This window comes from Rattus norvegicus, chromosome 13 (genome assembly GCF_036323735.1).
Source record: "Rattus norvegicus strain BN/NHsdMcwi chromosome 13, GRCr8, whole genome shotgun sequence".
NCBI classification, from domain to species: domain Eukaryota; kingdom Metazoa; phylum Chordata; class Mammalia; order Rodentia; family Muridae; genus Rattus; species Rattus norvegicus.
The window spans coordinates 79,221,605-79,249,591 of record NC_086031.1 but is presented as its reverse complement, the minus strand read 5'-3'; the positions used below and the strand labels follow the sequence as shown (position 1 = coordinate 79,249,591).

The 27,987-nt window shown below is 41.5% G+C and overlaps 1 protein-coding gene across 3 annotated transcripts in view; it reads right to left on the bottom strand.

Moving 5' to 3' along the window:
- Positions 1-27,987, bottom strand: part of Nme7 (NME/NM23 family member 7) — a 129,429-nt gene that overhangs the window by 70,299 nt on the left and 31,143 nt on the right. Inside the window, exons 6-10 of one of the 3 annotated variants that reach the window (XM_063272011.1) lie at positions 27,366-27,476; positions 24,949-24,999; positions 22,784-22,991; positions 20,264-20,369; positions 8,341-12,946 (exon numbers count right to left, since the gene is read on the bottom strand). In XM_063272011.1, coding sequence (XP_063128081.1) covers positions 12,930-12,946; positions 20,264-20,369; positions 22,784-22,991; positions 24,949-24,999; positions 27,366-27,476 — 493 coding nt within the window. In that variant the 3' untranslated portion in view covers positions 8,341-12,929. 3 annotated transcript variants of the gene reach the window in all.

Sequence of the window (27,987 nt, the reverse complement as noted above, 5' to 3'; positions counted from 1 at the left end):
CAAGATGAATCCCTAACAAACTAAAATCCCAACCTACCCGACCACGAGTACACACGAATGCAATATGGCACAAGAGGGGAGAACAAACTTCACATTGGATTGGAGTCAAGGCCCGATCTGCATTTATTTCTTCACTGGTACTTTTCTGTAATCCCAGTCCAATATACATACATACATACATACATACATACATACATACATACATACATATATATATATATATATACACACACACACACACACACACACACACACACACACACATATACGTGTGTGTGTGTGTGTGTGTGTGTGTGTGTGTGTGTGTATCCATGGCTGGGGAGGTGATAGGGACACAGTGGAAGGATTTACTATAGTTGTTTGGCTAAACCAACATCAAAATGCCTTCTAAACATCCATGAGGTTTTTTTGAAAAATTTTTTTATTGAAAATATTTTCTCATACAATAGATTGACATAGTTTCCCCTCCCTCCACTCTTCCCAGTCCCTCCCCACCTCCTCTCTGCTCCAAACCCACTCCTTTTCTGTCTCTCATTAGAAAAGGACAGGCTGCTAGAGGTAACAACCAAACGTTATAAAATATAAGATAAAAACTATCACGTCAAGGCTGGACAAGGCAATCCTACAGGAGGAGAGAAGCCCCGAGAGCAGGCACAAAGATCAGGACCCACTCATTCACACACTCAGGAGTCCCATGACAATACTAAGCTGAAAGCTAGGATGTGTATGTGCAGAGGATCTGGTGCAGGTCCTTGTAGGCTCACTCCTTGCTGCTTCGGTCCTTGAATTCATATGAGTCTTGCACTGTTGATTCAGAGGGCCTTGTTTCCTTGGTGTCCTCCCTCCCTCTGGCTCTTACAGCCTTCTTGCTTCTCTTCCACAGGTTCCTTGAGCTTTGAGGGGAGGGATTCGATGGAGACGTCTCATTTAGAGTTGTGCGCTCCAAGGTCTCTCTCTCTCTCTCTCTCTCTCTCTCTCTCTCTCTCTCTCTCTCTCTCTCTCTGGCTGTCCGTCTCTGTATTTGTTCCCATGTCTTGCAGGAGGAAGCTTCTCTGATGATGGCTGAAGAAGGCTCTGATCTCTGATCTCTGATCATGTTAGAATAGCAATAGCAGTGATTTTATTGTTACCTTTTTTTAAAGACCAGTAGTATTTTGGTTTTACCCTAGGTCGCTGGGCTACCTAATCGAGTCTCTGGTTCTTGGCCACCCAAACGGTGTCAGGTATGGGTTCCACATTGTAGAGTGGGCCTTAAGTCAAGTCAGATGTTGGTTGATTACCCCACAAGTTCCGTGCTACCATTGCTGTAGCGTATCTTACAGGCAGGACAGGCTGTAGGTCACAGAGTTTGTGGCTGGAGTGCTGTCTGTCCTTTCCTTTTAAAGGCTTGCAGAGTGCCTACCCATGTTAAAGGCACTGGGGTATAGGGGTGAAGGCTCCATGTAGGCTCCAGTTTGACTTCTCCACGTTAAGCCAGTTGTGTGGGTGCTGTCCTCAACAATGGGACCCCATTGCCTAGAGTAACCCATTGTCTTGGCAACAGCTCAGGTTATTTACAGATTTCCATGGGAGCCCCTTGGCCAACAACTAAATGAAACCCATCTGTGGTACTAGAAGACTTCTTTGGTGACAAGAGATTGCCAGTTGGAACTCTGTCACTCCCACTATCAAGAGACCTCACTAGGGTTGTTTTAATATATTTTAGGGAGTTACTGCCTCACCAGCTTTCCTTACCATCCCGCAAATGCTCCTCATTTCTAGCTGTCTGCCTCTCCCTGCATTCTCTTGCTCAACCCTATCCCCCACCTCCCCACTTTGTCCTCCCATTTGCATTCCAATCCACCTCCAGTCCACATATAAAATCTATTCATTTACCCCACCCAGGGAGATCCATGTGTCCTCCCTAGTCAACTATCCTCTCCGAGTCTACAGATTATAAGTTAGATTTTATTTATTCAATGTCTACTATCCACATAAAAGTGAATACATACTGTGTTTCTCTTTCTTGGTCTGGGTTATCTCACTCAGAATGACTTCTTCTAGTTCCATCCATTTGCCTGCAAATTTTACAATGTCATTTTTTTTAACAGCTGAGTAACACTTCATGTGCACATGTACCCCACAGTCCCTTTATCCATTCTTGTGTCCAGGGACTAGGCTGTTCCCCGTTTCTGGCTATTATGAATACAGCAGCAATGAGCGTGGTTGAGCAAGTGTCCTTGTGGAAGGGTGAAGCATCCTTTGGTAAACGTACAAGAATGGTTTGACGGATCTCGAGGTAGAGAGAGTCCCAATGTTCTGGGAAACTTCCACATTGATTTCTATAGTGGCTGTACAAGTCTGTACTTCCTCCAGCAATGGAAGAGTGTTCCCTTATTCTCCATCCTCCCCAGCATGAGCTGTCACTTGTGTTATTGATCATAACCATTCAGATAGGTGTAAGATAAATCTCAAAGGTGTTTACTGACAGCTAAGGATGTTGAACATTTCTTTGTGTGTTTCTCAGCCATTTGAGTTTCCTCTATAGAAAATTCTGTTTAGATCTGTATCCCATTTTAAAATTGGATTTTTTTTTTTGAATTTTGATATCCAATTTCTTGAGTTCTTTATCTATTTTGGATCTTAGTCCTCTATTGGGTAAAAAGTCGGTAAAACTCTTTTCTCATTTTGTAGGCTGTTGCTTTGTCCAAGTGATGGTGCCCTTTGCCTTATAGAAGCTCTTTAGTCTCATGAGGTCCCATCTATTGTTAACCTTGGGACCTGTGTTCTGTTCGGGAAGTCTTCTCCTATGCCAACGAGATCAAGGCTATTCCCACTTTCTCTTCTATCAGGTTCAGTATATCTGGTTTCACGTTGTCTACGATCCATCTGGCATTGAGTTTTGTGAAGGGTGATAAGTACGGATCGATCTGTAATCTTCTAAATGATCAGTTTGACCAGCACCTTTTTCCTTTTTTTGGAAGATGCTATCTTGTATTTCTGGGTTCTTCACTCACAAATCAGATGTCCGTGGGTGTACATATTTATGTCAGTATCTTCGCTTTGATTCCGTGCATGAACCACCACTCTGGAGTGTAATTTGAAATTGGGAATGGAGAGACCTCCAGCAGTTCTTTGATCGTTCAGGAATGTTTTATCAATCCAGGATTTGTTGTTTGCCCTCATGAAGTGGAGAACTGTCCTTCCGATTTCTGTGAAACACTGTGCTGGAATTTTGATGGAGACTACATTGAATCTGTAGATTGCTTTGGGTAAGGTGGCCATTTTATTATGTTAATCCTACCGTCCCACGGCCGTAGGAGAACTCTCCATCTTCTCACGCACAGGGAAACACTACTTCCAGCATTCATCAGGGAAGCTGCTCCTTACACGGAATGGTGGTGGATGTAGAGACGTGGCTGCTCACAGTGCTGAGAATAAGGGACAGCTGACTGATTAAACTTAAACCAAATATTTATACAACTTGCTCTAGACCCAGAGAATATCATGGAAAGGGGGTAGAAAGAATGCCAGAGCCAGAATATGCTCATAAACGCTGTCTAAGAAGTAAATACCTTCTGTGGCTGTCAACAGCTAGTCACGCATGGGAGAGGAGCTCACAGGATCCTACTGACCCTGCTGAACTCTGAATATGAATGAAATAAAGTAAAAATGTATGTATGAAAATGCCGTGATTATTCTGTATGACGTTCTCCTAAAAAATTAAAACATATAAACTCTATCCCTAGAAATTATTATAAAGATAAATAGGATATGTATTATAGGCTTTGTATAAGAAGATGGTTACTAGGGAATTACTGAAAATAAAACAAAAAATATGTAATAAAACAAGAAAAAGGTAAAAAGAAGTATATTTTTGCATCTATTACTCATACTTTAAAATCACATTTTAAAGGTCATGTAAGTGCATATAAGTTAAAACAAAAATATAACAGTGTATGAAAAAGTAGGATATAAACTAAAGAAGAATAATTATTATTTCACTTGAAACTGGTCTTACTATTGCACGGAATAGTACAAGAAATAAAATTACCCATCGACAGAGATATAAAATTTCTTAAGATAAGCCAAGGGCTGGGCGTGGAGGTTTATTCCCAGCACTAGGGAGGCCAGAGGTAGATGGACCTCTGTAAGTCTGAGGTCAGCCTGGTCTACAAAGTGAGTCTAGGAAAGCCAGGATTCTGTTACACAAAGAAATGCCTTCTCAGAAAAAAAAAGCAAAAAAACTCATCAACATATGAGAATAATTACATATCAAGGACTTATTTCAGGTACACAAGCCTTATTCACAACTTAAAAAGTCAATTAACGCAGCAATGCTAATAAAACTATGAAAAAGAACACATGATCACATCAATGATGCAAAAAGAAGTACTAAAAAACATGCAATACCCTTCAGAATATAAGCTCAGAAAAACAAGAAGGGATTGAAACCTCCTTCATCTTGATGTGCTGTCGGAGGTTAAGACAAGGTACTGAAGCAAGAGGGAAGTGAAAGGCTGTTGGATCAGAAAGAAAAAACATCAAACCAAGAGTCTCATGTTAGAAATGTTAATCTACAACTAAGTCACGGAGGTAACAACTGTTTTCAACAAGGTGATAGTAAAATCTTACACAGTAAAGATACAACTACTCTAAAACTACGGGGAAATAGAACAACGATGAGAATAGCTAAAACAACCTCGGGGAGGAGTGGCGTGGAGCCGGGCACTGCGGTGCCCACCTGAACCCCAGCACCTGTGAGACGGACCTGGGAGAAGAGACAGCGAAAGGCCAAGGTCAGCCTTCGGCCTTTAGGAGACGTTTGAGGCCAATCTGGAACACAGAGTGACATTGTGTCCAGTGGGAAGACTCATTCTATTCAAAACTGTCATCGCGAGAGTGAGTGTTGGCAGAGCAGCCGCACGCATGCACATCAGGGGAACAATAAGAACCCTGAACACATGGCCCCACACTTCAGGCCAAAGCAATTCCACAGAGGGAAGCTGACCCCAGCCAGCCCAGTGGCACCCATGCAGGGACATTAGGAAAAATGGCCTCTGCAGTTACATCTCACAACACATGTACACTGACTAGGACATCTACATGGACTTGGCGGTTCTCCTCTCACATATGCTGTATGTATTAGTCACATACCTCTTCATACAATACTCATAGCAGTCCCATGGACTGAATGTTCTATGTTGAACCCTAACCTGATGGGATATGTTAGCAATGGAGGCGCACACGCTCTTAGTCTTTGGCTGTAATCAGGTGTAGGATTAGAAGACAAACGCTTTGAGAGTGATTAGGTCATCAAGATAAAGATACACATAGAATCTTTGTATAAAAAAACTTTAAGCCATGGGAAAATAGTGAAAAATACCCACAAAAAATTTATATTTTATTCATGTAGGATTTGTTAAGGAACGTTCAATCTTCATACAGCCAAGAGTGTATAAACTAACAAAACGGATATGTAGGTAATACGTTAAACACTCATTCATTTAAACCACACTAGAAAAATTTTATTTGCCTTTAAAATTTATATCTAGCAAAATAGAAGACATGGTAACTAAACATAGTAGGGTGTCTTTAAAATGTGATTATCATAAACCAAGCCAAGGTGACGATTACAAGCATTTAGATTTATCTGCAATAAAGCACAGAAGAAATCACAAGGCCTGCCACATTCAACAGAAGAAATGTAATGCTAGTCCAAGCACACATGCATAACAAGTAACCCTGTGTATAAAACCCTGTGGGAATACTTATCTTCTCTATAGAAATGCTATGAATCAGTACCACTTCAGTGGGAACTCTCACTGGAATGTGTTTCAGAAGCCCACAGATTGGTCTGGCTGTGTCTCTGCCAGCTTCCCTGACCACTCAACATAGCTGAAAAGTCAACTTGTGAAACGTTTGTTTTGGCTCACATTTCATTCTATAATATGTTGCTAATATGTGACTAGACTTCCTAGCACAGCAGACATGCCTGACAGAGCAAAACATTCAGCTCATGGCCAGGAAGCAAGAGAGAAGAAGGGCTAGGTCCCATCAACCGCCTCAGGGACTCACCCTCGATGATCTGAAACCCCTCATCAGGCCCCACCTTCCAGTGTCACCATGAAGCATGGAATTAACCTGAGTATTGAGAGGACACTTAGGATTCCAACTCCAGTTGACCTGCTGTGGTTTATGCTACTATCTCCAAAATAAGCAAAAATTTAGTATAATTGCATTAATTTAGTAACACATGGTAGTTTAGATTCAGTTTAACTATTAAGAACTAAGAAAGGCACTTAGGACCTCATATTGATCCATTACTCATTGTTAAGGAAGTAGGCTTACAAAACAGACCTGATTTCACCAGTATCATTACCAACCCGACACTTATAGCACACATCTAGATCTAAAATGAACATTTTCCTTACCAGCTGTCTAATACGGATTACTCAGAACTCACTGCAAGACAATGGAAGGAGCGACCAATAAGAGCTTTATAAGTTTACCCAGAACATAGTACCTGCACAGTAAAGTCAGGCTCCATATCAACAAAGTGTGGACAGAACAGGCTGGCGAACAGAACCTAGGACTCCCAGGAAAGAGAAATCAAACATCATTCCTTACTGTGACGGCAGGATAGGTTTAACATAGCAAAGAGGTAAGGAACAGCTAGCTGGGTTGCAATAATGTAACAGGTTTAAGAGTGAAAAGATCAAGAATAGAAGACAAAGTAGGGGACTAGGGAAAGCAGGGCTCTGCACTGCAGAGACTTCCAGCTTCCTACCGGGGAGGGTCTTCCTCATCTGAGAGGGGAACACCTTTGGGACTGGAAGAAGAACGATTCCCACTTGAAGATGGCTCCCAGCTTCTAGATTCCCATGAGTGTAATCACAAGGATGCTATACACATGAAAACCACTGGCAGAAATTTGGGGTTTTTTGCTTTTTATTTTAGAGCCAAACACCACAAAAAGACTGAAAAGCTAACTCCAAGCCATGTAAACATTTGTCCTAATATGGACAAAAATAAATATTTTTCCTGACCTAAAATTAATTCTGTTATTTGTCACCTTTTCAAGAAATCTATTTTTAAAAGCTTCACGAGGCTAGCTGACTTTGTGGGTATTTTTAAACGACTACACAGTTTTGTTTACTGTAGCTACCCAAGTCACAGCTAAGAAGACCTGCAAAGTTAGACACAGAGTTCAAGAACATTGCTTCTTCTGTTGGTTTCAAATGACCCTGGCATATCCCAGCTTCAGGAAGGCTACATTGCCATTCATACATAGGCTTCAAAATAGACATATCTTTGGCTACAACTCAAATAAATAATTCTTTCCCTTGCCTGTGCCATGTGTACTACAACCAAATTCTTGGACTTCCTATGCAGCGTGTACTATATTCACTGGTACAGACTACTTTTCCTCTAGTTCCCAGCATGTTAACAATGGGACAGCTTTGCTGTTGGGGCTTCTCAAAGTATGGGGCCAGCATTAAGTAGTGTGAGTATGGCCTGGAAACAATAGAAAAACAAGCTCTTGTGGGACATGATGGTGCAGGCCTGTAATCTCAGACTCTCGAGAGTCTGAGGCAGGAGGACACAAAATAGTCACAGCCTTTCTATGTCTCCACCCACCCAACCAAGGGAAATCATATATGTGCAATTAGTTTTGTCTTAATTCCTCCTACTCTTTGTTCTTTAATTTGGAAAGCATGAAACACATAAAACGAAAATAAAGTTGTGTATCATGAAGGTAAAATTTCCCCTACTCTAGAGTTTCAGCCCTTAAAGGGGTTCATTGCTGTGTTCTTTCTCCCATGTTCTTCTAAACTGTTTAACCCATACATAAGCATACTCGTGTGTGTGTGTGTGTGTGTGTGTGTGTGTGTGTGTGTGTGTGTGTGCCATACACTTTATGCTTTACTGAATTTCCATATATGAGTTGTAAATAAAAATAAACCCATGGTGCAGCATGTGGCATACCTGTGAAGTTTAACAAATAGTTTTGGAGAGAACCACCAGCGATATCACAAGCAGAACTCTTGTTACCGATCTCTCCAATGCTGCCTTTCCCTTCAGAGGTGACTGCCTGGCTTTGGAAGGGTCCTTTATGCTTTACCTATTAATTTTTATTGAAACTAATGAAGGGGCAAGGAGAAAGGAAAGAACAAGAAGAAAAGACGAACTAAAGGAAAGGAAGGGAGAAGAACGTAAAGAAGGCAAGAGCAAGAGATTAGAGGAGAGAAAAATAAAAAGATTTCATGAGAGAGTTCATAACTAAAATAAATATAAGGGAATAAACCAAAAAAATTACAAACCTTTTTAAAAATTTGAAAGATACAATCAAAACACTACTTAATGGTAGAGAGGAAGAAACAATAAATAAGGAGACAAAAAAGGTAGATAGAAGATTGCTCAATAAGGAAAAAACAAAGTCAGACAAGTGCGTGGGGATTATGGAGATGACTAAAAGCAGATGCATAGAAGCCGGTATAAAATAAGATCAAGTAAAACGTCCATAAAAGTACAACAAAAAGACCAGAAAGGAGTGCGCATCGCACATCATCTTCCCACGCTTTCTGCTGCTCTGTGCTTAACTGTACTGGGTGACTGTCCCACATCCCCAAAGGCCTTCACTTTTCTAGTTGCTCAGCAGCACCCTCTGCTGGTCAGATAGCTTTTCAGTCCATGTGCTGGATTGATTGCCCCACCCTTCTGAGTCCACCAATTTATAGCCCCTGAGGTGGCTGTGAGGCAGCGGGTTGCTCCTAAGTGCCCTAAGTAAGGAATGCAGCCACTGAGGGCTGCACAAACTCGTCAGCATTAATCGTCGTGGAGGACTGTGGTGCAGATGCCAAGCATCCCCCTGGAGCTTCCCCAAGTTCCGTGCCTTTCCAGTGAAGCCTACAATAGGCACTTGGCTCCAGAGACTGGTCTAGCCACGGACCTCAGGCTCAGAGTCATTCTTAGGGAAGGAAGTCAGCTCCCAGGCACCAGAGGCGAGACTTCCTTTATACATGCCACTGTGTGGGACGAACAGCTTGGAGTCTACATTGTGGGGGCCTTATCAGCAAACCTTGGCATTAGACTGAAGCTTCTGAAAGCTCCAGCTTGTCTCGAAGGCAAGACTTCCAGATAGTTTTCATCAGTTTCTTAGTCACGTCCACTGGTTTCTAAGTGGAGCACTCCGAGACAGTTTTCTTAGTCACGCCCACTGGTTTCTAACTGGAGCAGTACAAGACGAAGTCCAATACGCATGCGCTCAGCAAGCTTGTGCCTGCAGCATGCCTTAAGAATGCAAGCACTAAAGAAAGTCACAGTCAAGTCCAAGAGTCAATATGGGAGGAACCACACAAACCTCTGAATATCAGTGTGGCGATCTCAAGGAAAATGCCCCTCACAGACTCATAGGGAGGGGCGTTATTAGAGGTGTGGCCTTACTGGAAGAACTGTGTCATTAGGGGATGGGCTTTGAAGTTTCATAAGCTGAATGAAGCCAGGCCTAGTGGCTGTCTCTTCCTGCTGCCTGCAGATCTAGATGTAGAGCTCCTGGCTACCTCTCTGTCACAATGTCTGTGTGTGCAGGTATATGTGAATGCATGTGTGTTTGTGTGTGCATGTCTATGTGAATGCATGTGTTTGTGTGTGCATGTCTATGTGAGTGCATGTGTGTTTGTGTGTGCAGGTATATGTGAGTGCATGTGTGTTTGTGTGTGCATGTCTATGTGAGTGCATGTGTGTTTGTGTGTGCATGTCTATGTGAATGCATGTGTGTTTGTGTGTGCAGGTATATGTGAGTGCATGTGTTTGTGCATGCAGGTATATGTGAGTGCATGTGTTTGTGTGTGCATGTCTATGTGAATGCATGTGTGTTTGTGTGTGCAGGTATATGTGAGTGCATGTGTGTTTGTGTGTGCATGTCTATGAGAGTGCATGTGTGTTTGTGCGTGCATGTCTATGTGAGTGCATGTGTTTGTGTGTGCAGCTATAGTGAGTGCATGTGTTTGTGTGTGCATGTCTATGTGAATGCATGTGTGTTTGTGTGTGCAGGTATATGTGAGTGCATGTGTGTTTGTGTGTGCATGTCTGTGTGAGTGCATGTGTGTTTGTGTGTGCAGGTATATGTGAGTGCATGTGTGTTTGTGTGTGCAGGTATATGTGAGTGCATGTGTGTTTGTGTGTGCAGGTATATGTGAGTGCATGTGTGTTTGTGCGTGCATGTCTATGTGAGTGCATGTGTTTGTGTGTGCAGCTATAGTGAGTGCATGTGTTTGTGTGTGCAGGTCTATGTGAATGCATGTGTGTTTGTGTGTGCAGGTCTATGTGAATGCATGTGTGTTTGTGTGTGCAGGTATATGTGAATGCATGTGTGTTTGGTGCACATGCATGTGGAGCCCAGAAGCTGGCACTGAGTGTCTTCCTCTTCCACCTTATATTTTGTACTTAGTTTAGTATGAGGTTAAATTACTTTACTTTATATGTATGAGTATTTTGCTCGCATCTCCATACATCTGCACCACAATCATGTCTGGTGCCTGTGTAGGGCAGTAGAGGTAACTGGATCCCTTAGAACTCGAGCTGCAGACAGTTGTGAGCCACTATGCGGGTGCTGGGAATGAAACCCAGGGCTTCTGAAAATACAAGGGCCTCTAACCACTGAGCCATCCATCTCTTTAGCCCTTCCACCTTATTTTTGAGACAGGGTCTCTCACTGAATTTCCAATTGGCTAAGGCTAGCCAGCAAACTTGGGGAATCCATCTGTCTCTGTCTGTCCCCTACCCCAACACGGAGGTTAGAGATGGATGCTCTGTCATACTGAATTGTTGTTGTTGTTGCTGCTGTTGTTGTTGTTGTTTTAATGTGGATACTGGGGATCCCAACTCAGGTCCTCAATAAAGTGCACACAAACACTTTACTGACTGAGCAATATTCCCAGGACACTCAATTTTCTTTTGGTCTGGTAAACATGTGTAAAAGAAATTTAAATAATTCCCTTCTCGTACTTTTTACTGTGTCTTAAGACTCAAGGCTCGTCATTTAGACACTGATGACTGTGGGGCTTCATGCTGGAGGCTTTCCACTGAGAGCTCTAGTCTGGCTAGGTGCACGGGTTCAGGTTAAGGGGGGAGAACTCTGGCAGGGAGGGGGAACTGCTTTCCCTACTTTCGCTGCTGGTGCTGTTCCGCCTCTGTTTCCGCAGCTGCTGTTACAGTTTGGCTCGGGCCAGGCTGAGCTGGACAGGCTGAGCTGGACAGGAGACTGACTGGCCAGCAAGGGGTGCAGGGGAGCTTCTGGCAGTGATTTCAGGAGAGCAGATCTCTTCCCCAAGAGGCGGTGTTACATCTCTTATGACAGAAGCTCTCAGACAATGGAGTAATTCCTGCACACCTTTAATCCTTCTGAATAGGATTCTTACATACAGTTTTGGGATGAGTTGGGGTCTGACAGCAGGTACTTCCTACTGGTTTGGCCTGAGAACTTGGGAAAACCTCATCTACATATTGGGGGGGGGGTCCTGCTTCTATGTGACTGATCTGTCTTGAGCCTGCTTGACTTGTGGCCACATCCTCGCCTGTGGAGGAGGGGCTTGGGGCGTTGCTCTAGTGACTGGTCTGTCTCAAACCCACCTACAGAGGGCTGTGGTGGGAGGGGCTGTAGCTACATAAGAGGGGCCTGATCTCCTGGGAGACTGGGAATGTGCCTGCCATCCTTTAGGGTCCCCCAGGGATTCGACCTATCTTGACCAGGAATCAGGGTACCTTTCACAGCCCGCCACCCCACAGATGAGAAGCCATCTGACATATGTGCTTGACTATAGTTAGCTGTTCAATTGTTCAGTTCTAGATATATGAAGAACCTTCTAGGAGAAGAGGTTTAATGCCAATGGTTACACAGGTCTCCAACAGCAGAGCACCATTTCCCTCGCTAGTTTCACATGCTAGTCTGTTAGAGGGTTGGTCATCTATAGTGGGGAATAACTTCAACTATTTTAGAGCTGGTGATAAGTAAGGTGCACATGACACAGACTGAAGGAAAACAGATCTCAAAGACCTTGCAGCAGACAGAAGCTGTGCCCATCCATGTTCATCTGAGCACTGCCTGGCACCGGTTCCCGCCTCTCCTAGCTGTGCACGAGTGCCTGTGTAACTGCAGTGAGGAGCACAGACCTTCCTCCCCCCCACACTGTGCTCTCTTCTGCTGGCTGCTTCCTCCCTTTCCTCTTCTAATGAGGAGCTGGACCAGGCCCTATGGAGGTGAGATCCGGGGATTTGCTGCTTATGGCATTTTATTCTTTAGTTTATTAAGAAATGTTTGAATTGGGAAAACAAGAGCACACAGTCTGCTATCAGAGGCTAAGAAATAATGCATGCTCTGGAAGATTAGCACGGCCAGAGTCTGACGTATAGTTACAGTAGGTTCTTATGAGAAAGGAGTGGAAACTGTCAGGAACAGGCTTACTGACAGGCAAGTCTCTGGAAAGTTCGGGCTCCCGATGACACGGGGGATGATGGGAGGACTTGATGTTTATGACACATGCTGAAGGAGCACAGCCCCTCGAAGTAACTGTGTGAGCTGAGAACCAGCTCTGCATCCTGCTACCCTGCATGTCTGCGCCTCCTTCACACACCCAATACCTTACAGACCACAGTCCTTAGCCACTCGATTAGGCCTTCATTTCTAAGCCACCACCAAGCCCACATCTCTGTCTTGACACTTAGCACACATAGGTGGCTTCTGTGTGAGCAGGGATCGAGGTATTCACACCAGTTACTTCAGCAGAGCTGTCTTCATGGTAGTTGTGACACCATGGCTGGTTCGCGGTAAGGAAGGCTGGCAGCAATTTGAGCAAATTGGGACTATGTAGGTCAGATGAGTCTGGTATACTTGAAGTCAGTCCTGAAGGTTTTGATGCAGATTGATGCCATTTCCTTTCCTTGCCTTATCATTCTTCAGAGTACTCTGAACTCAAGATGAATTTTAAGCGGAATCTTATTTAAACATTAGACTCAATCAGAAGATTTACAGTTTACATCAAATAAAACTATTAAGCAAGATGGTGGACTAAATGCTGACCTGCTGAAAAAGTGCCACGGACATTAAACGGGAGAAAGAACCTCAATAACCCACAAAAGGGTGCGCGCGCACACAGACACACACACACACACACACACACACACACGCGCGCGCACGCACACAACCAGAGAGAGAGAGAGAGAGAGAGAGAGAGAGAGAGAGAGAGAGAGAGAGATTAAATGATTAAATGGAGCTATACCACATGGGGTAATGATCCTTCCCTAAAGAGTCATGGACTCTAACAAATCCCCAGTGTCAGGTATTTGGAAACCTCCCTTCAAGTTATATTAATCAAGTTCAAGAGGCTCCAAAATAACAGAAACCATTACCATTTACCATGGCTGCTCTCAGAACCTGAAGGCAAGACCCTAGAGGTGAAGACACCACATACTTCAGACAGAGCATTTGGAGGAATAGAGCTAGACCTGACCTAGGAGCCTCCTGCTTGAGGACAAGGTCTCAAAGCATCCACAGGTGCTATGCAAGCTACGGGAGAAAGCAATTGACAGCTCTATGCAGCCCCAAAGCCTACAAATTACAATGGCCAGCCCAGTAAGCTATTCTAAAGGGTGTAAGCGTGGCAGGCTTACATGGAATTAAGAGAAAAAAAAAACAAATTTGGAAAGTTCCAAAACTTAAAAATTCAGAGAATATTAAAAGTATACACTGAGCATTGTCTTACATGGAGGTTAATGCACTTGGGGGATCATCTGACAGAAACTCATCTGTTTAACTCTTTCACACAGAGCACACACAGAACTGCAAATCTGACCTTCTAAGTAAGCCTGGCCCAGGCCTTTTGGTTGCTGTTTGAACAAAGTTAGATTTAGAATGCTTCAATTAAATCTTTCTTCACTAAAAATGTTCACACCTCCTTTACAGCTTCCCAGAAGCTGAATGCCAAGAAGGAAATTTAATTGTAAAAGCTGGGAGCCTAACTAATAATGCAATCAGCCCCAAATTAGGAGACACAGTAGACAGGAAGTGTCTTGCAGGGCTCTAGGTCTATCAGGAGTCAAATTCACTCTTTATGTAAATACTAAAACATGAAAAGAAGTTCTAAGAAAACCCTTCGTCAGGCAGCCATCACCAGAGCCAATTCTGGCACCAACGTTAAAAACTGTCACTGTTTTAATCCATGCTCTGCAGTTGATCAAACAGATATCTCAACTGTGTTTTCATCTGTTTATTTCAAAAATACTAAAATGGCTTTGAAATATTCTCATTAAAATTAAACTAATTTTACAACCCAAACAGCATTAACACACAGACTATAGAGTTCTTTACTAGGAATTTTGACGCAGCTCCAAAGAACCAGGGAATGTATCAACTTCTAGATTGAGACAAAGCTTAAAACACCTTGATTTGACCAAAGAAGCAAAATTCAGAATGAACAATATCATGATCTACATAATAAAACAATCTAATGCATGAATCTGTTATAAAAATAGAAATATTCTAAGAAATCTTCAGGCTTAATTTATAAAGAAGTCTTTATTTTTAAAAAGTGAAATTGTTTGGTCATTCCATGTGCAAGAGAGGTATTTCCATCAGGATTACCCCTTCTGCCTATCACCAACCATAACAGGCAACCAGAAAGCAAGCCTATAGCCCATAGTCATAGGCCCTAAAGGGGAACCAATACTGTTGCTTTGCTAAATGGACACGTTGTCAAACTGCCTTCTAAATATTTACGTTTATACCCATAGGTTTGTGCTGCTCTCCACCTTGGCCAGAGAAGTGTCCTCCTGGGCATCAGTGTGTGCAGACTCATAACTGGTCAAAATGGTGAGAATCAGTGACTTGTGAGTTTCTAGCATTTATTGGGACATCTATATCAACCTTCCCATTCACACTCCCAAAAAAGGTCCAGGGGCCTCAAGAAGAGAGGGCAGAGAGAGTGTACATGCTGAGGGAATGGGAGAAGAACTGTGAGAAATTGTCATTTGGACACAACACAGCTGTGACCTGACTGAAACACTCATGACTCATTGTAGTGAGGCCATCCACACAAGGACATTCAATATTCCAGTAGGCATTACAAATTGGATTCAGTGGATGGTGGAGAGAGGGGGAGGGGGAGGGAGGGAGAGAGAAAGAGAGAACGAGGGCAAGAACACAGAAGGGGAATCGGAAGGAGGGAGGGAGGGAAGGAGGGAAGGAAGGAGAAGACATGAGAGTGGGAAGGGGTAGGTTGGAGATATCTAGGGGAAGTAGACGGAGAGTTGAGTGTGGATATGCTCACGCTACATGGTATGAATAATACAAACTATTAAAGAATAAATAAAAGAATAGCTGCTGACTTTGTTCCTTTTAAGCAACAATCCCACTTTATGAAGTTAATTTAGACATAGGCTTTAACTAAGGAAAACAATTCAAGTCCCCTTTTCGTAAGCAATGACAGGAATCTTACTTTCCCTGGTGGCTGGTGGGTTTTGATAGCATTTTAAATAGCTTTTTATACTAGGGAAAAGTTCTGCTGTAGTTGAAAATTAAGCTGATGATATTAGCAGTGGCATGGGTAGTGAGGGATACTAATCATAGCTACAGTGTCTGAGATACAGCACTAACCAATGCTGGGACTGTCCTAAGCACCTTCATTTTTTTTTTAATTTATTTATTATATGAATACACTGTAGCTGTCTTCAGACACACCAGAAGAGGGCATCAGATCTCATTACAGATGGTTGTGAGCCACCATGTGGTTGCTGGGATTTGAACTCAGGACCTCTGGAAGAGCAGTCAGTACTCTTAACCACTGAGCCATCTCTCCAGCCCCCTAAGCACCTTCATATAATGTAAGTCTGATCCTTGGTCATACAAAAGGTACAGCACTATTATCATTATTATAAATATGCAAATAGGATACAAAAAGGCAAAATAATTGGGTCAACATATATGGATAGTAATCAACAGAATGGTATTCGAAGGACATAATCAGATTTCAGAATGAAATTATCTACTTATATCTCTACTTACAGTTAACCTTTAGAGAACTGATTGAAATGACTTAAGCCTGCATAAACATTAAAACTATATATGTAACATAAATTTCATTTTGATACCTTTCAATTATATGTATTATGAAATTATATATGATTTGTCAGTTATATTCACCTGTGTAATTATGTTATACAGTTATTGTATTTTCTAATTTCCCTGTATTTTATGACTATTCATTTTATTGACAGAATTAAATTAACTGCATATAAATAATATTGAGGACATATAAACATGATTTTAAAATTAAAAATGAAAAAACAAAACCAAACATTCACCTGGTTTTACTTTCTTTTCAATTCTGAGCTCTGAGATGAAAAGACCGAAACACCTCAAGCATACTTTTCCCCTCACCATGTATTTAAAAACCAGAAACAAAAAATAAAAATAAGTTAAACAACAGAAGTTTCTCCTTTCCCTAGCCCTCTTAGAAGTGAGAGGAGAGATTACTGTAACCTCATAGATTAAATGCAGGACTAAGAATTAACACTGCCTACATACACATGACTACTATTTATGTCCAGAAATTTTTACCGTGAAAGATAAGGATGCAAGTCAGTCAATGACTTCATTGTGCACACCAGAACTCCCCCAAACTCATTTATCCCAGCAATAGACTGCTCAAACAGGCAGTTTCTGTCACAAGTTCCCTCAAACCGGGCAAAAACTTACTTATCAACAACTATATATTCATTATATGAAGTTATAATTCCAATCCACTGTGTGACATCCCGCCCAAGGTATGGAATGAACTCTGCCCAGGCTCCATCACTGACGAGACAGAAGAACCCATCCTAGACGGTAGTTTCAATGGCTGCTCTGCAAGCCCAGTCTATGAGGACCACATCAAGGCCTAGTTCTTCCTTACACAGTAGCTGGCAGGAAACCTGCACTCAGTGGCTTGGGAATCGGGTATGCAAGGAATTCTAGAGGAAGTCAGCTCTTACCCAACATATGATAGAGCTAATATCCAAAATATATAAAGAACTCAAGAAGTTAGACTCCAAAAACTAAACAATTCGATTAAAGCATGGGGTACAGAGCTAAGCAGAGAATTCTAAACAGCAATTTCGAATGGTCAAAAGAAATGTTCAACATCTTTAGTCATCAGGGAAATGCAAATCAAAGTGACCCTGAGATTCCACCTTACAATCAGAATAACTAAGATCAAAAGCTCAGGTGCCACAGATGCTGGTGAGGATGTGGAGAAAGAGGAACACTCCTCCATTGCTTCTGGGACTGCAAACTGGTACAACCACTTTGGAAATCAATCTAGTTGTTCTTCAGGAAATTGGAAATAGTTCTTCCTGAAGACCCAGCTACACTGTCCTGGGCATATACCCAAAAGATGCTCTACCATACCACAAGGACACATGCCCACTATGTTCATAGCAGCCTTATTTGTAATGGCTTGAAGCTAGAAACAACCCAGATGTCCTCAACCAAAGAATGGATGAAGAAAATGTGGTTCATTTACACAATGGAATTGTGTAACTATTAAAAACAAGAACATCATGAATTTTGCAGGCAAATAGATGGAACTAGAAAATATTATCCTGAATGAGGTAACCCAGAGCCAAAAAGACATGCATGGTATGTACTCGTTGATAGGTGAATATTAGTCAAAAAAAGTACAGAATACCCAGGATATAACTCATAGACCATGAGAAGTTTAACACACAGGAAGGCCAAAGTGAGGATGCTTCAATCCCACTTAGAAGGGGAAACATAGAAGGCAGAGGGAGGGAGGGACTTGAGTGGGAGAGGGGAGGGAGAGGGGGAAAAGGGGGAAAGGATCAGGTAGGGGGTGGAGGGTAAAAGCCCAGGGGGCCAGGAGAATGAATGGAAATATGCAGTTTCTGGGGTCGGAGCTTCTGGGGCGAGACCCTCTAAAAAGTCCAGAGACGTGGGAGGTGAGAGAATCTCAGGATTGAATGGGGGTGACCTTAGCCAAAGTGCCCAACAGTGGAGAGAGGGAACTCAGAGTCCACTTCCAGTAGTTAGACAGAGCCCCAAGTATGGGTTACCAACCCACAGTCAAAAATTGTTCCCATCTAAAAGAACTACAGGAACAAAAATGGAGAAGAGACTGAAGGAAAGGCTGTCCAGGGACCAGCCCAACTTGGGGTCCATCTCATCCATCTCATAGCGGGGGGCTGAGGGGGACACCAAGGCCTGACACTATTACTGATGCTATGATGTGCTTACAGACAGGAGCCTAGCATGGCTGTCCTCTGAGAGGCCCTAGCAGCAGCTGACTGAGACAGATGCAGACACTTACATCCAATCATTGGAGTGAAGTCAGGGACCCCTATGGAGGAATTAGGGGAAGGGTTGAAGGAGCTGAAGGGAAGGACGACCCCATAGGAAGACCAGCAGTCTCAACTAACCCAGACCCCTGTGAGCTCCCAGAGACTGAGCCACCAATTATGGCTCATGCATGGCTGGTCTGAGGCGCTGGCATATATACAGCTGAGGGTGCCTGGTCTGCCCTCAGTGGGAGAAGGTGCGCCTAAGCCTGGAGAGACTTGAGGCCCGAGGGAAGGGGAAGACCTGGTGTTGGGGGGCGGGGGGAGACATCCTCTCAGAGATAGGGGGAAAGAGGAATGGGATGAAGAGCTGTGGGGGAAGTACTGGGGGACGATGGCAAGAATGTAAATAAATAAAAATTTTAAAAAAGAAGGGCTTCTAAGGGATAACAATAAAGCACAACAAAATAAGACAAAACGAAACCCATCTCATCAAAGTTGGACAAGGCAAACCATCAGGAGAGCACAAAAGAAGGGGCAGCTTATTTTTAATTTAAAAAAAAAAACCAGAAACAACCCAAGTATGCATATGGTTGCTATGAATATTCAATCAGTCATAAAATATTCAGAAAACCTCAAAGGTCAGAAATGCTCACAAAAATGAAATTACAGCAGCAGAGTACAGACACACCTCAGCTACAATGCACTCATATGTATCATGTATGCACACATGTGTACACAGAGACACAAATGCAGAAGAAAACATGCCAAACTATTAACTATAACAAGTCTGATAATTTTTTTACAACAAGGTCTTGAGATATATCTGTATCTGTATCTGTATCTGTCTGTATCTGTATCTGTCTGTATCTGTATCTGTATCTATCTGTATCTGTATCTGTATCACCTATATCTATATCTATATCTGTATTTTCCAGTCTGGCCTCAAACTCACTATGTAGTTCAGAATGACTTAAAAGTGCAGTTGTCCACTCTCAGACTTCTGAGTGCTAAGATTCCAAGTGTGTAGCATCGTGCCTGGTTTAGATAAATTTTTATTGTCTTATAATAAATATGCATATGAAATTTTCAAGTTTTTCTACTATATGTATGCTTAGAACACATAAAAACTCCACTCTATTGTGCATACTACTCAGCATATTCTATTTTCCAAGAAGTATCTTTTAAATTATACGCATTATTTTTAAAACAACTTGGAGTATCTGATGGAGATGCACACACTAGACTCATACAAGCAGAAGAGATAGTTTAAAGCAAGGAATGAACATGTACAGTCCCAGTGTATATGTGTGCATACCCACATATGTCTATGAGTATGTGGATATATACATAGATAGATAGATAGATAGATAGATAGATAGATAGATAGATAGATAGATAGATATTCATTTCCATCAAAGAACTGTTCCAGATACAGAGGACTAGAGGGAGAATCTCCAACTCTCTCAGTAAAGATACGCTCTGGACGTAATGAACATGTTTGCCTGGTTCCCTCAAGGTCAGAAGTGGGCATCAGATCCCTTGGGACTGGAGCTGTGGGTCTGGGAACCAAACCCAGGTCCTCAGCAAAACCAATAATCACTCTTAACTCTGAGCCATCTCTCCAGCTGTATACACAGTGCTTTAATGCACACTGAGCGAGGTGAGTGAGCCTCAGTTATGTGGTTGGGAAGACAGAAGATCCGAAGCAGGGAAACAGCAACTGTTCATAGCATGGTGAGCTTGGCTATGAACAGCTACTACAAATGCAGATACCAAAATAAAGACAGACATTTAGACAGACTTCCCTTAAATATAGCCTTGAGTCATGTGCCTTCGAAGAGAAAAACCTGAAATATTAAAGTATACTTTAGTTGCACCAGGTAAAACACAGTGCACAAACATTAGCCAAATAAGCTATTCCATTATAAAGCATCTACGACGTGGCCCTTACCTTCACTGATAGCATGGGGCTTGATAATGCAGCAGGTACAATTGGTAAATTTAGCAGTGTTTGCTGGGCCACAGCCTCCACTGGAGGGGAAAAATAATTCCATTTCCTAAAGATAGGGAGTGACGAGAAAAAGGATGTTGACATAGATGGTCTCTTATCTGAGACTTGTAGACTATTTCTGGAGATACACAATTACTCTTAAAGTTTTATGACAGAAAGTCTTTGTTTCCAGTTCTCTTTTCTTTTTTTTTTCTTTTTTTTTTTTTTTTTTCAGAGCTGGGGACCGAACCCAGGGCCTTGCGCTTCCTAGGTAAGCGCTCTACCACTGAGCTAAATCCCCAGCCCCTGTTTCCAGTTCTCTAAATGTGAATTTACAAAGACTGTGGTATCTTAGTTCCACTTCAGCATCACGATCAGAATAACACGCAAAGAGTATTAATCAAAGCAATGCGACAATGTCGTTGTATGACCTCTACTATAAGTGACGAGATCTCAACAAACTGAGGATTGGGGGGAAAAGGTATGAAGTTCTTACTTTCCCCAAAATATAGTTTATAAATACAGATATAATGTAAAGTTTAAAACTATGTAAAATAAAATTAAAACAAGGATATCCCTATGGAAACAGAAACCTACAGCTAATTAACCATAATTTGCAATAGTTCTATCATAAACCAAAATGAGCAATATATTATGAATGATTCACGCAGTGGTTATCTGCTTTGCCAAGGGCTCATAAGACCAACAAGTCAGCCATCTGAATGGACCACGAGGATGTTCACATTAATCAGTTCTTTTAATGACTTAAATGCTGCCCTAAGCAGTTAGCATTATTCTTTCCACTAGGTTCTCCATAAAAACCTGTTCCTTGCTCCAACATCTGCCAGGAGCAAAGGACTCTCTGAATGGGCTCACCTCTACAAAGCTCTCCCTGACACCCCCACCAGCACCATGTATCCATCCCAGCTGTGACTATTCAAGGACTTGTCACCTACTGTAACATTATACATTTGAAGAAAAGGACCAATTTGCAGATCTTACTGGCTTCCAAACACCTAGAACAAAACCTGACTCTGAGTATTTTCTTTTCACTAAATTTATACTTGAAAGATCAAACCTGCCATTCTGGAGACAGAGGCAAAAGGCTAGTAAGTCCCCTGGCCGACAGAACAAGTCCCAGGCCAACTATGGCTACATAGTGAGACCGTGATTCAAGTTTACAATTAAAAAAGTCAAAGATAATAACAGATATGTTAATATGCTATACTAATACATTTTATATTTTATTAGAATACATTAATTATATAGAAAATAGGCCTCCTGGGGACATTTTCATAGAGGTCCACACGCACTGTGATCTTACCAATCCCACGTTACTCTCCCTTTTCCCTCTATCCCATCCTCTTCTCTAATGGTTTCCCTTCTACTTTTATATGTAAATATTCTTTAAAGCATAAGCAAGCGGGAGGAAGAGAATTTACTCAAACACTGTATATATTTGAGTGATTCAGTTGGCAGAACGCTTAAAAATTAATAATTAACTATTATTATTGACTATTAACCTGCTTTGTCACTGTAAGTTAATTTCTATAATTTTATATAGACTTATACAATATATGCTATTTTTTCTAGTTTCTTTCACTCAACAAAAATATTCTGAGATTTCCTTGCTGTAATAATTTCTTTTCCCTTTCTTTTTGACAAATCAGGTACCACAGATGGCTACACGGTGTCTTGTCCATTCAGCCATCTCCTGGGCACCTATGATATTGTAACATGGATTGTCACAAACAAGCTGTTACCAATACTCACATCCAAGCTCCTCACAGGATAATTCTTATTTTTTTTTTTGTTAAAACCTCGATTTTTTTCTTTCTTTTTTAAAGAAACCTTTCTTGCTTTGGAATTTTTAATTACATTTTTATGTTTATCTATGTGTATGTGCATGGGCAGAGGTCAGAGAATAACTTGTGGGAATAAATTTCTCTGCTTCCACCACATGGGCCCCAGGTAACACAGCAGAACATCCGGCTTTGCCGCAAGCGCCTTTACCCACTGAGCTACCTTGCGAGAACAAGACCTAGGGTTCTAGCTTCTTCATGTAAGCTGCATGTTCCAGATCTAGTCACCAGCTTAGTTCACACCACTGCCTCATCTGAATTACAGACTACTCAAATGAAACCTTCGTTTGGAGTATCTACTATAGATCCATAAACTAGTACTCTTAATTTAATTAAGTCACAAACACGAGCCTCGGCAAATTAATCTTTTCCAGAAAGATGGGTGGTAGCAAATGTCAGACTTTGAGAAAACTGCACTGGACAACTGTGACCAACCGTTTTAAAAGGGGGTGTGGCTTGGAAACGGTACCTGAGCCTAGGAAAACTTCACCAGGTTTTCCAGGCTACATCATTAGCTGTTCCAAACCTCCCAAAGTCCTCTGCAGGAGAAATGTTTTACTTTGACACAAGACAATTTCCCAAACAAAGCAGAAGGAAAATATTTCTCAAAACAACTTACTCTGGCAGCGGACTCAAAAGTATCAGAGCCGTGAGCCGCATTTCTTATGCCATCTGTCCCAAAGAGGGCTCGGACGCTTCCGGGGGCTTCTGAACGCGCTATCCCAGAGTTTGCGGGTCCAAGCAACCTTTTCCACTCACATATGGCATCATCTCTCAAGATCTCCATGGCAATAACAGGCCCACTTGTGATAAACTGGATCAGTTCGCTGGGGAGCAGGGAAAAGCCAGTTACTTCTCTACGCTGTCAACCTAGGCATCTGCTTGACAATGAAGGTATGTTAGGACATCATAGTAAGTTCGAGGACTAGCATGTTGTGATCTGTTTCTGATCACAGGGAAGTGTATGAATATGGGAAATCGGCATGAACAGATGCCTTACAGTGACTGAGTCTGCCTCAAAATCGTTACAGGAAATACGACAAGGCCATTTCTGTTTGCAAGGGGAGGGAACACTTGTTGAATTCGGATGATTTCACTGACTTAAAATGCAGACCATTGATCTGATCTTCCCCACTACTCTAAGAAGGAGAAAGGTGATTCCATTCTGTTTTCCAATGGCTCAACGCAGCAGCCATGTAGAGTATTATAATAATACAGTGACAAGCATGGTATTTTGTAATGCTCAAGAACAACTTATTTAATTTTGCAGTGTGTAAGTACTGGAATGCAGAGAGTGACACTCTAAATCAATGTGATAAAGAAAGAGAATGTCAACAGGCTTTCAAAACCAGGCCTGTATTAGGCGAAAACCTGCCCTGGGTAATGGTATCTAAGTGATGGACCAGACACACAGGCTTTTATTGAAGTTTATGTCTGAGTCCCAGCTCCCTGGGAATGAAAAATGACACTCCATTTTATCTTTCTAATCTTTCTATTTCTTCATGTGCACACAATGCAACAATACGTTTAACTTGAAATAAGTGGTGTCCCAGCCTCTTACCTTCTTAAGCAGAGGCAGAACTGACAGGGCCTTCTCAGAGAAAGGAAGACAGGATACAGGCTTACCCGCCTGTCATAGTCACATATGACTACGACTGCACTGCATATAGCTTCTCAACCCGTCATCAATCCCTCCAGTCACTTAATAATGGCTGTGGTGTGTGACAACTGAAGGCCTGGTGGGCTACCGACAAGATATTGATCATGACCAGTGCCAAAGAACCAGCTAATTCATTCCTGGAAACTTTCTGCATATGAATTATATAGACGATATTAAACCAGGTGCTGTGACTTAGGGTTATAAAGACATACAAAGACTCTAAAACAAAGAATAATCGCCAAAAAATGTATATGATAATTCTAACAAAGTTTAGGAATATTTTACAATGTATGATTAAGTCATAAAGCAGTAATTTTATTATATAAATGTTCTTTTTTTTAAAAAAAAGTTATCCTTCTGTGTATGATATCAAATAAAATGTCTACCGCGCCAGGTTGGCTAAAACTTCATTTGTCTTTATTAGAGATTTGTTGAGAAGCCCTTGGTCCTGCCAAGGTTGGACCCCCAATGTAAGAGAATGTTGGGTGGGGGTGCCGGGAGGGGGTGGATGGGGAGAGGAACATCCTTATAGAAGGGGAGGGAGATGGGAAGAGGGGACTTATGTCTGAGAAACCAGGAAAGGGAATAACATTTGAAATGTAAATTAAAAAATCCAATAAAAAAAGAAATGTAAATACATAAAATATCCAAGAAAAATAATTTAAAAATAAAAACCAGAACAATGATCAAGCAAAAACAAAACAAACAAACAAAAAAAAAAAAACCCCACAACCCCCCCAGAAATTTGTCATTCCTTTGTCAATGGCACTGAGTATGCACATTAGTCACTTTAATTACATCCAAAATACTTAGAATAGATGTTAGCTTCTAACATCTATGATTAGCCATTTCCAAAGGAACAAACTACATGTCCTTACTTAGTTCTGTGACTATTGCCTTGTCCATACAAGATATCAGAGTAAAGGCCTTAAGGTACAACAACATTGCCAACACAAACTATGATTACAAACTCGCTCCTTTAATTCACTGAGATATAAAGATATTCCTCATAACAAATAAGTCACTCATTTGTTTCTGATTAGAGGGTCAAGTGCTGGATATAAAAAGGCTTATCTGATAAAAGTATAAAGAAAACAATTTTAGTCCACAAGCTGAGTACCTACTTATAAAAAGGCCTTGAGTGGTGGTCTACATGAAAGTCTGCTGCTTCTTTCCTATAAGATAATAAAAATGAAAATAGTTTAACTTGTGTTAATAAACTAAAATAAAGATTAAAACACATAAACATGATCTGTATGCAAACTAATTAATGTTTTTTCTACCAAACTGCATATTCCAAGTAATGGTTCTATGTATAATAAGATAAAAAATTAAAGTAAGAGGATAATTTTACTTTTTTATTAATGTTACACTTCATCTGTCTTCCATTTTACTAGTATCTCATTATTCTTAATATATTGTTAGATATCAAATCGATAAGAGTATTTGTTATTTAAAGTCTAAACAAGTTACATAAAAAACGGACATCTTCTAATTCAAAAATCAGAATCAACTTTAGGCTTTAGAATTTCAGCTACAGCTTACCTTGTTTTTTGTCATCTGTTGGGGATGAACCTAGGGCCTGACTCATGCTAGCTGTGAGCTCTGCTGCTGGGCTGTATGCCAAATGCCTGCAGGTTTTAATTTACTAGTTGTTGCTTACTTCTTAGATATCTTCAAGGAAAAGATCTATATACTTGTATTTCCTTAATTGCTTGGCAAATTATACATATTAAAATCTACATTTCCACTAAAAGTAGCTCTGCGGACAATAAAAAGATACTATGATCTAAACTGGTAAGCTTAGAGCTCTAAAAAACAGCTTCTGCCCCACCAAAATCTTAACTGTGGTGCTTTCTCATTGGACTGAAAAGATTTTATACTATGTAACAACTATATATGAACAACAATTTTTTTAAAATGTTAGTTTATTTTAAATGTAGAGGATTTAGCCTGCATGTCTGTTTAGCACATGCAGGCAGTTCCTGCTGTGGTCCAGAGGAGGGCGTCAGATTCCCTAGAGTTACAGATGGTGTCCACCACCATGTGGGTGCTGGGAACTGAACTGGCGTCCTCTGGAAGAGCAGCCAGTGCTTTTCACTGCAGAGTTATTTCTTCCGCCCCTCAACTAGTTTTTAAAATGGCCAATAAACTAAAATTGTTCACTAGCAAGAACCCCACAACCTTTTAGACTTGAGAATTAATTTTGTATACAATGCTTTTAAGAGCTTATCTATGGCTAGGGAGGCCATAGACCATTGTGGGAAACTTACTGTTGTCCGTTAGCTAACTTGACATGGTGTCAAACTGTCTTCTATGCAACTGTTTGTACCTACAGACAAATGCTGCTCTCACGAACCTTACTCATGTAAGCCTCTTTCCAGCGAACAGGGATGAACGCGAAGATTCTAGGAGGCTCAAGGCACTGAGAGAAGGAATAGTCAAGCACTCGGCCCTAAGGAAAGCTCTCCCCTAGTGCCCAGTGCTGAGCCCTAACCAAGACAGTTATACCATCCCCTTAAGGCTCAGGGGCGATCATAGACGCATGGGTCGAAAGAGTGTAAGAGATGGGCGACTGGGAGAAAGGCTGTACAATGTAATGATCTGCAGGGCTCCACACAGCCATTGCAGTCATGACCTCACTGCTGCGGCTGCCTACACTGGACCTGAGCAGTACAGAGCAGTCAACAGTAGCACAGGTGATTTGCTAGTAAGTTCTGCATACCCTGCTCTGCTTCCTACTACTCGATGCCCCATCCCTTGTTTACCCTCGCATCGTCTCGGAAGTGTGCTCGTATTGTATGACATGGCAGCTATGACGTCAGCAGTGATAAAGCACCTCATCTCTGGGATGCTGAAGACTCCCATCAGATACCAGCCGAGCACTGACCAAATGCTGACAGGAGCTGCATCACGTCATTCATTTCTATCCTCCCTGAATCAGACCTGCACTGAAGGAAGGGAGACACACTTCCCTGTTCTTGGCTTGGCATTGTGACTATTCGGTTACCATTGCCCTTTATCCTGGGATCACAATTATTTTGTGATAGAAAAGGCTTACTGGGGTAAGTCTTATTTTCATCAAATTCTTTAAGAAATATCTAATTAGGCTGGATTGCCTTCTGGAGAAGTAAACAGGCATGCTGGCACCACAGTAGGCTGAGTAAAAGGTGAGTAAACATCTCTAAAGTCATCCCTTTTGGCAACCAGAACCAAGAGAAATCACTAGATGGTCACACACTCTATTCCTTTCATACAGTACACTCTTACTAGAAGAGATCGGGAACTCCTGTGACGAAAGCAGAAGGGAATATGGCCGTCACCACAGTTAGATGAGGACTAGGAATCTGACGAGAGCTCAGGCTTGGCTGATCGATTGCCTATTGCCTTGCTTTCATCACCATGATGCCACTCAGTGAAAGGACTTTTGCTGTTGTTCTGTGGGGTTTTTTGTTCGTTTGGTTTTTGCTTTTGTTTATTTAAAGACTGATGGGAACAATAAAAGACATTATATAACTGAAAACGAGCGACGCGTTACTACCTTGACAGCGTCATCATTCGGAGTTTGGTTATAGTGAACCCACTTTTGTTTATCATCTCAATGATTTCTCCAGCCTTCGATACTGCATCCGGTTTGATGAGGGCTAAAGTTCTGTGGGGAAATAAAGAACGGATCAGGAGACGAAAGCAGTCCTACCGCTTTTGTTTATGATTCCCAGTACTCATTTCCTTCACAGACATATCAGACTATTAACATCCAAATTGAGAAAAGAGAAAGTGTGTTAAAGATGATATCTCTTAAAAACTTACATAAAATATCACTATTTTTCAAAAGAAGTAAAAATTAGTTAAACCTTATTTTTAAAAAAGCAAGAGGCTGGGTGTGGTGACACACACATTTATTTAATTCTAGCACCCAGCGGACAGAAGAGGTAATTCTCTCTTGTGTATTTGAGGCCAGCCTGGTCTACATTGAGAGTTCCAGACCAGCCAAGAATATATACCAAAGACTCAATCTATTAAAATAAATATAATAAAATACAGTAAAATAAAATAAGAGGAAATGGTGGAGAAAGAGAATATGGGTAGGAAAGAACACTGAAGCTGTTATTCTTACTTTTTAAATTACATTTCTTTAATTCTCATGTGTGAGTTTATATATG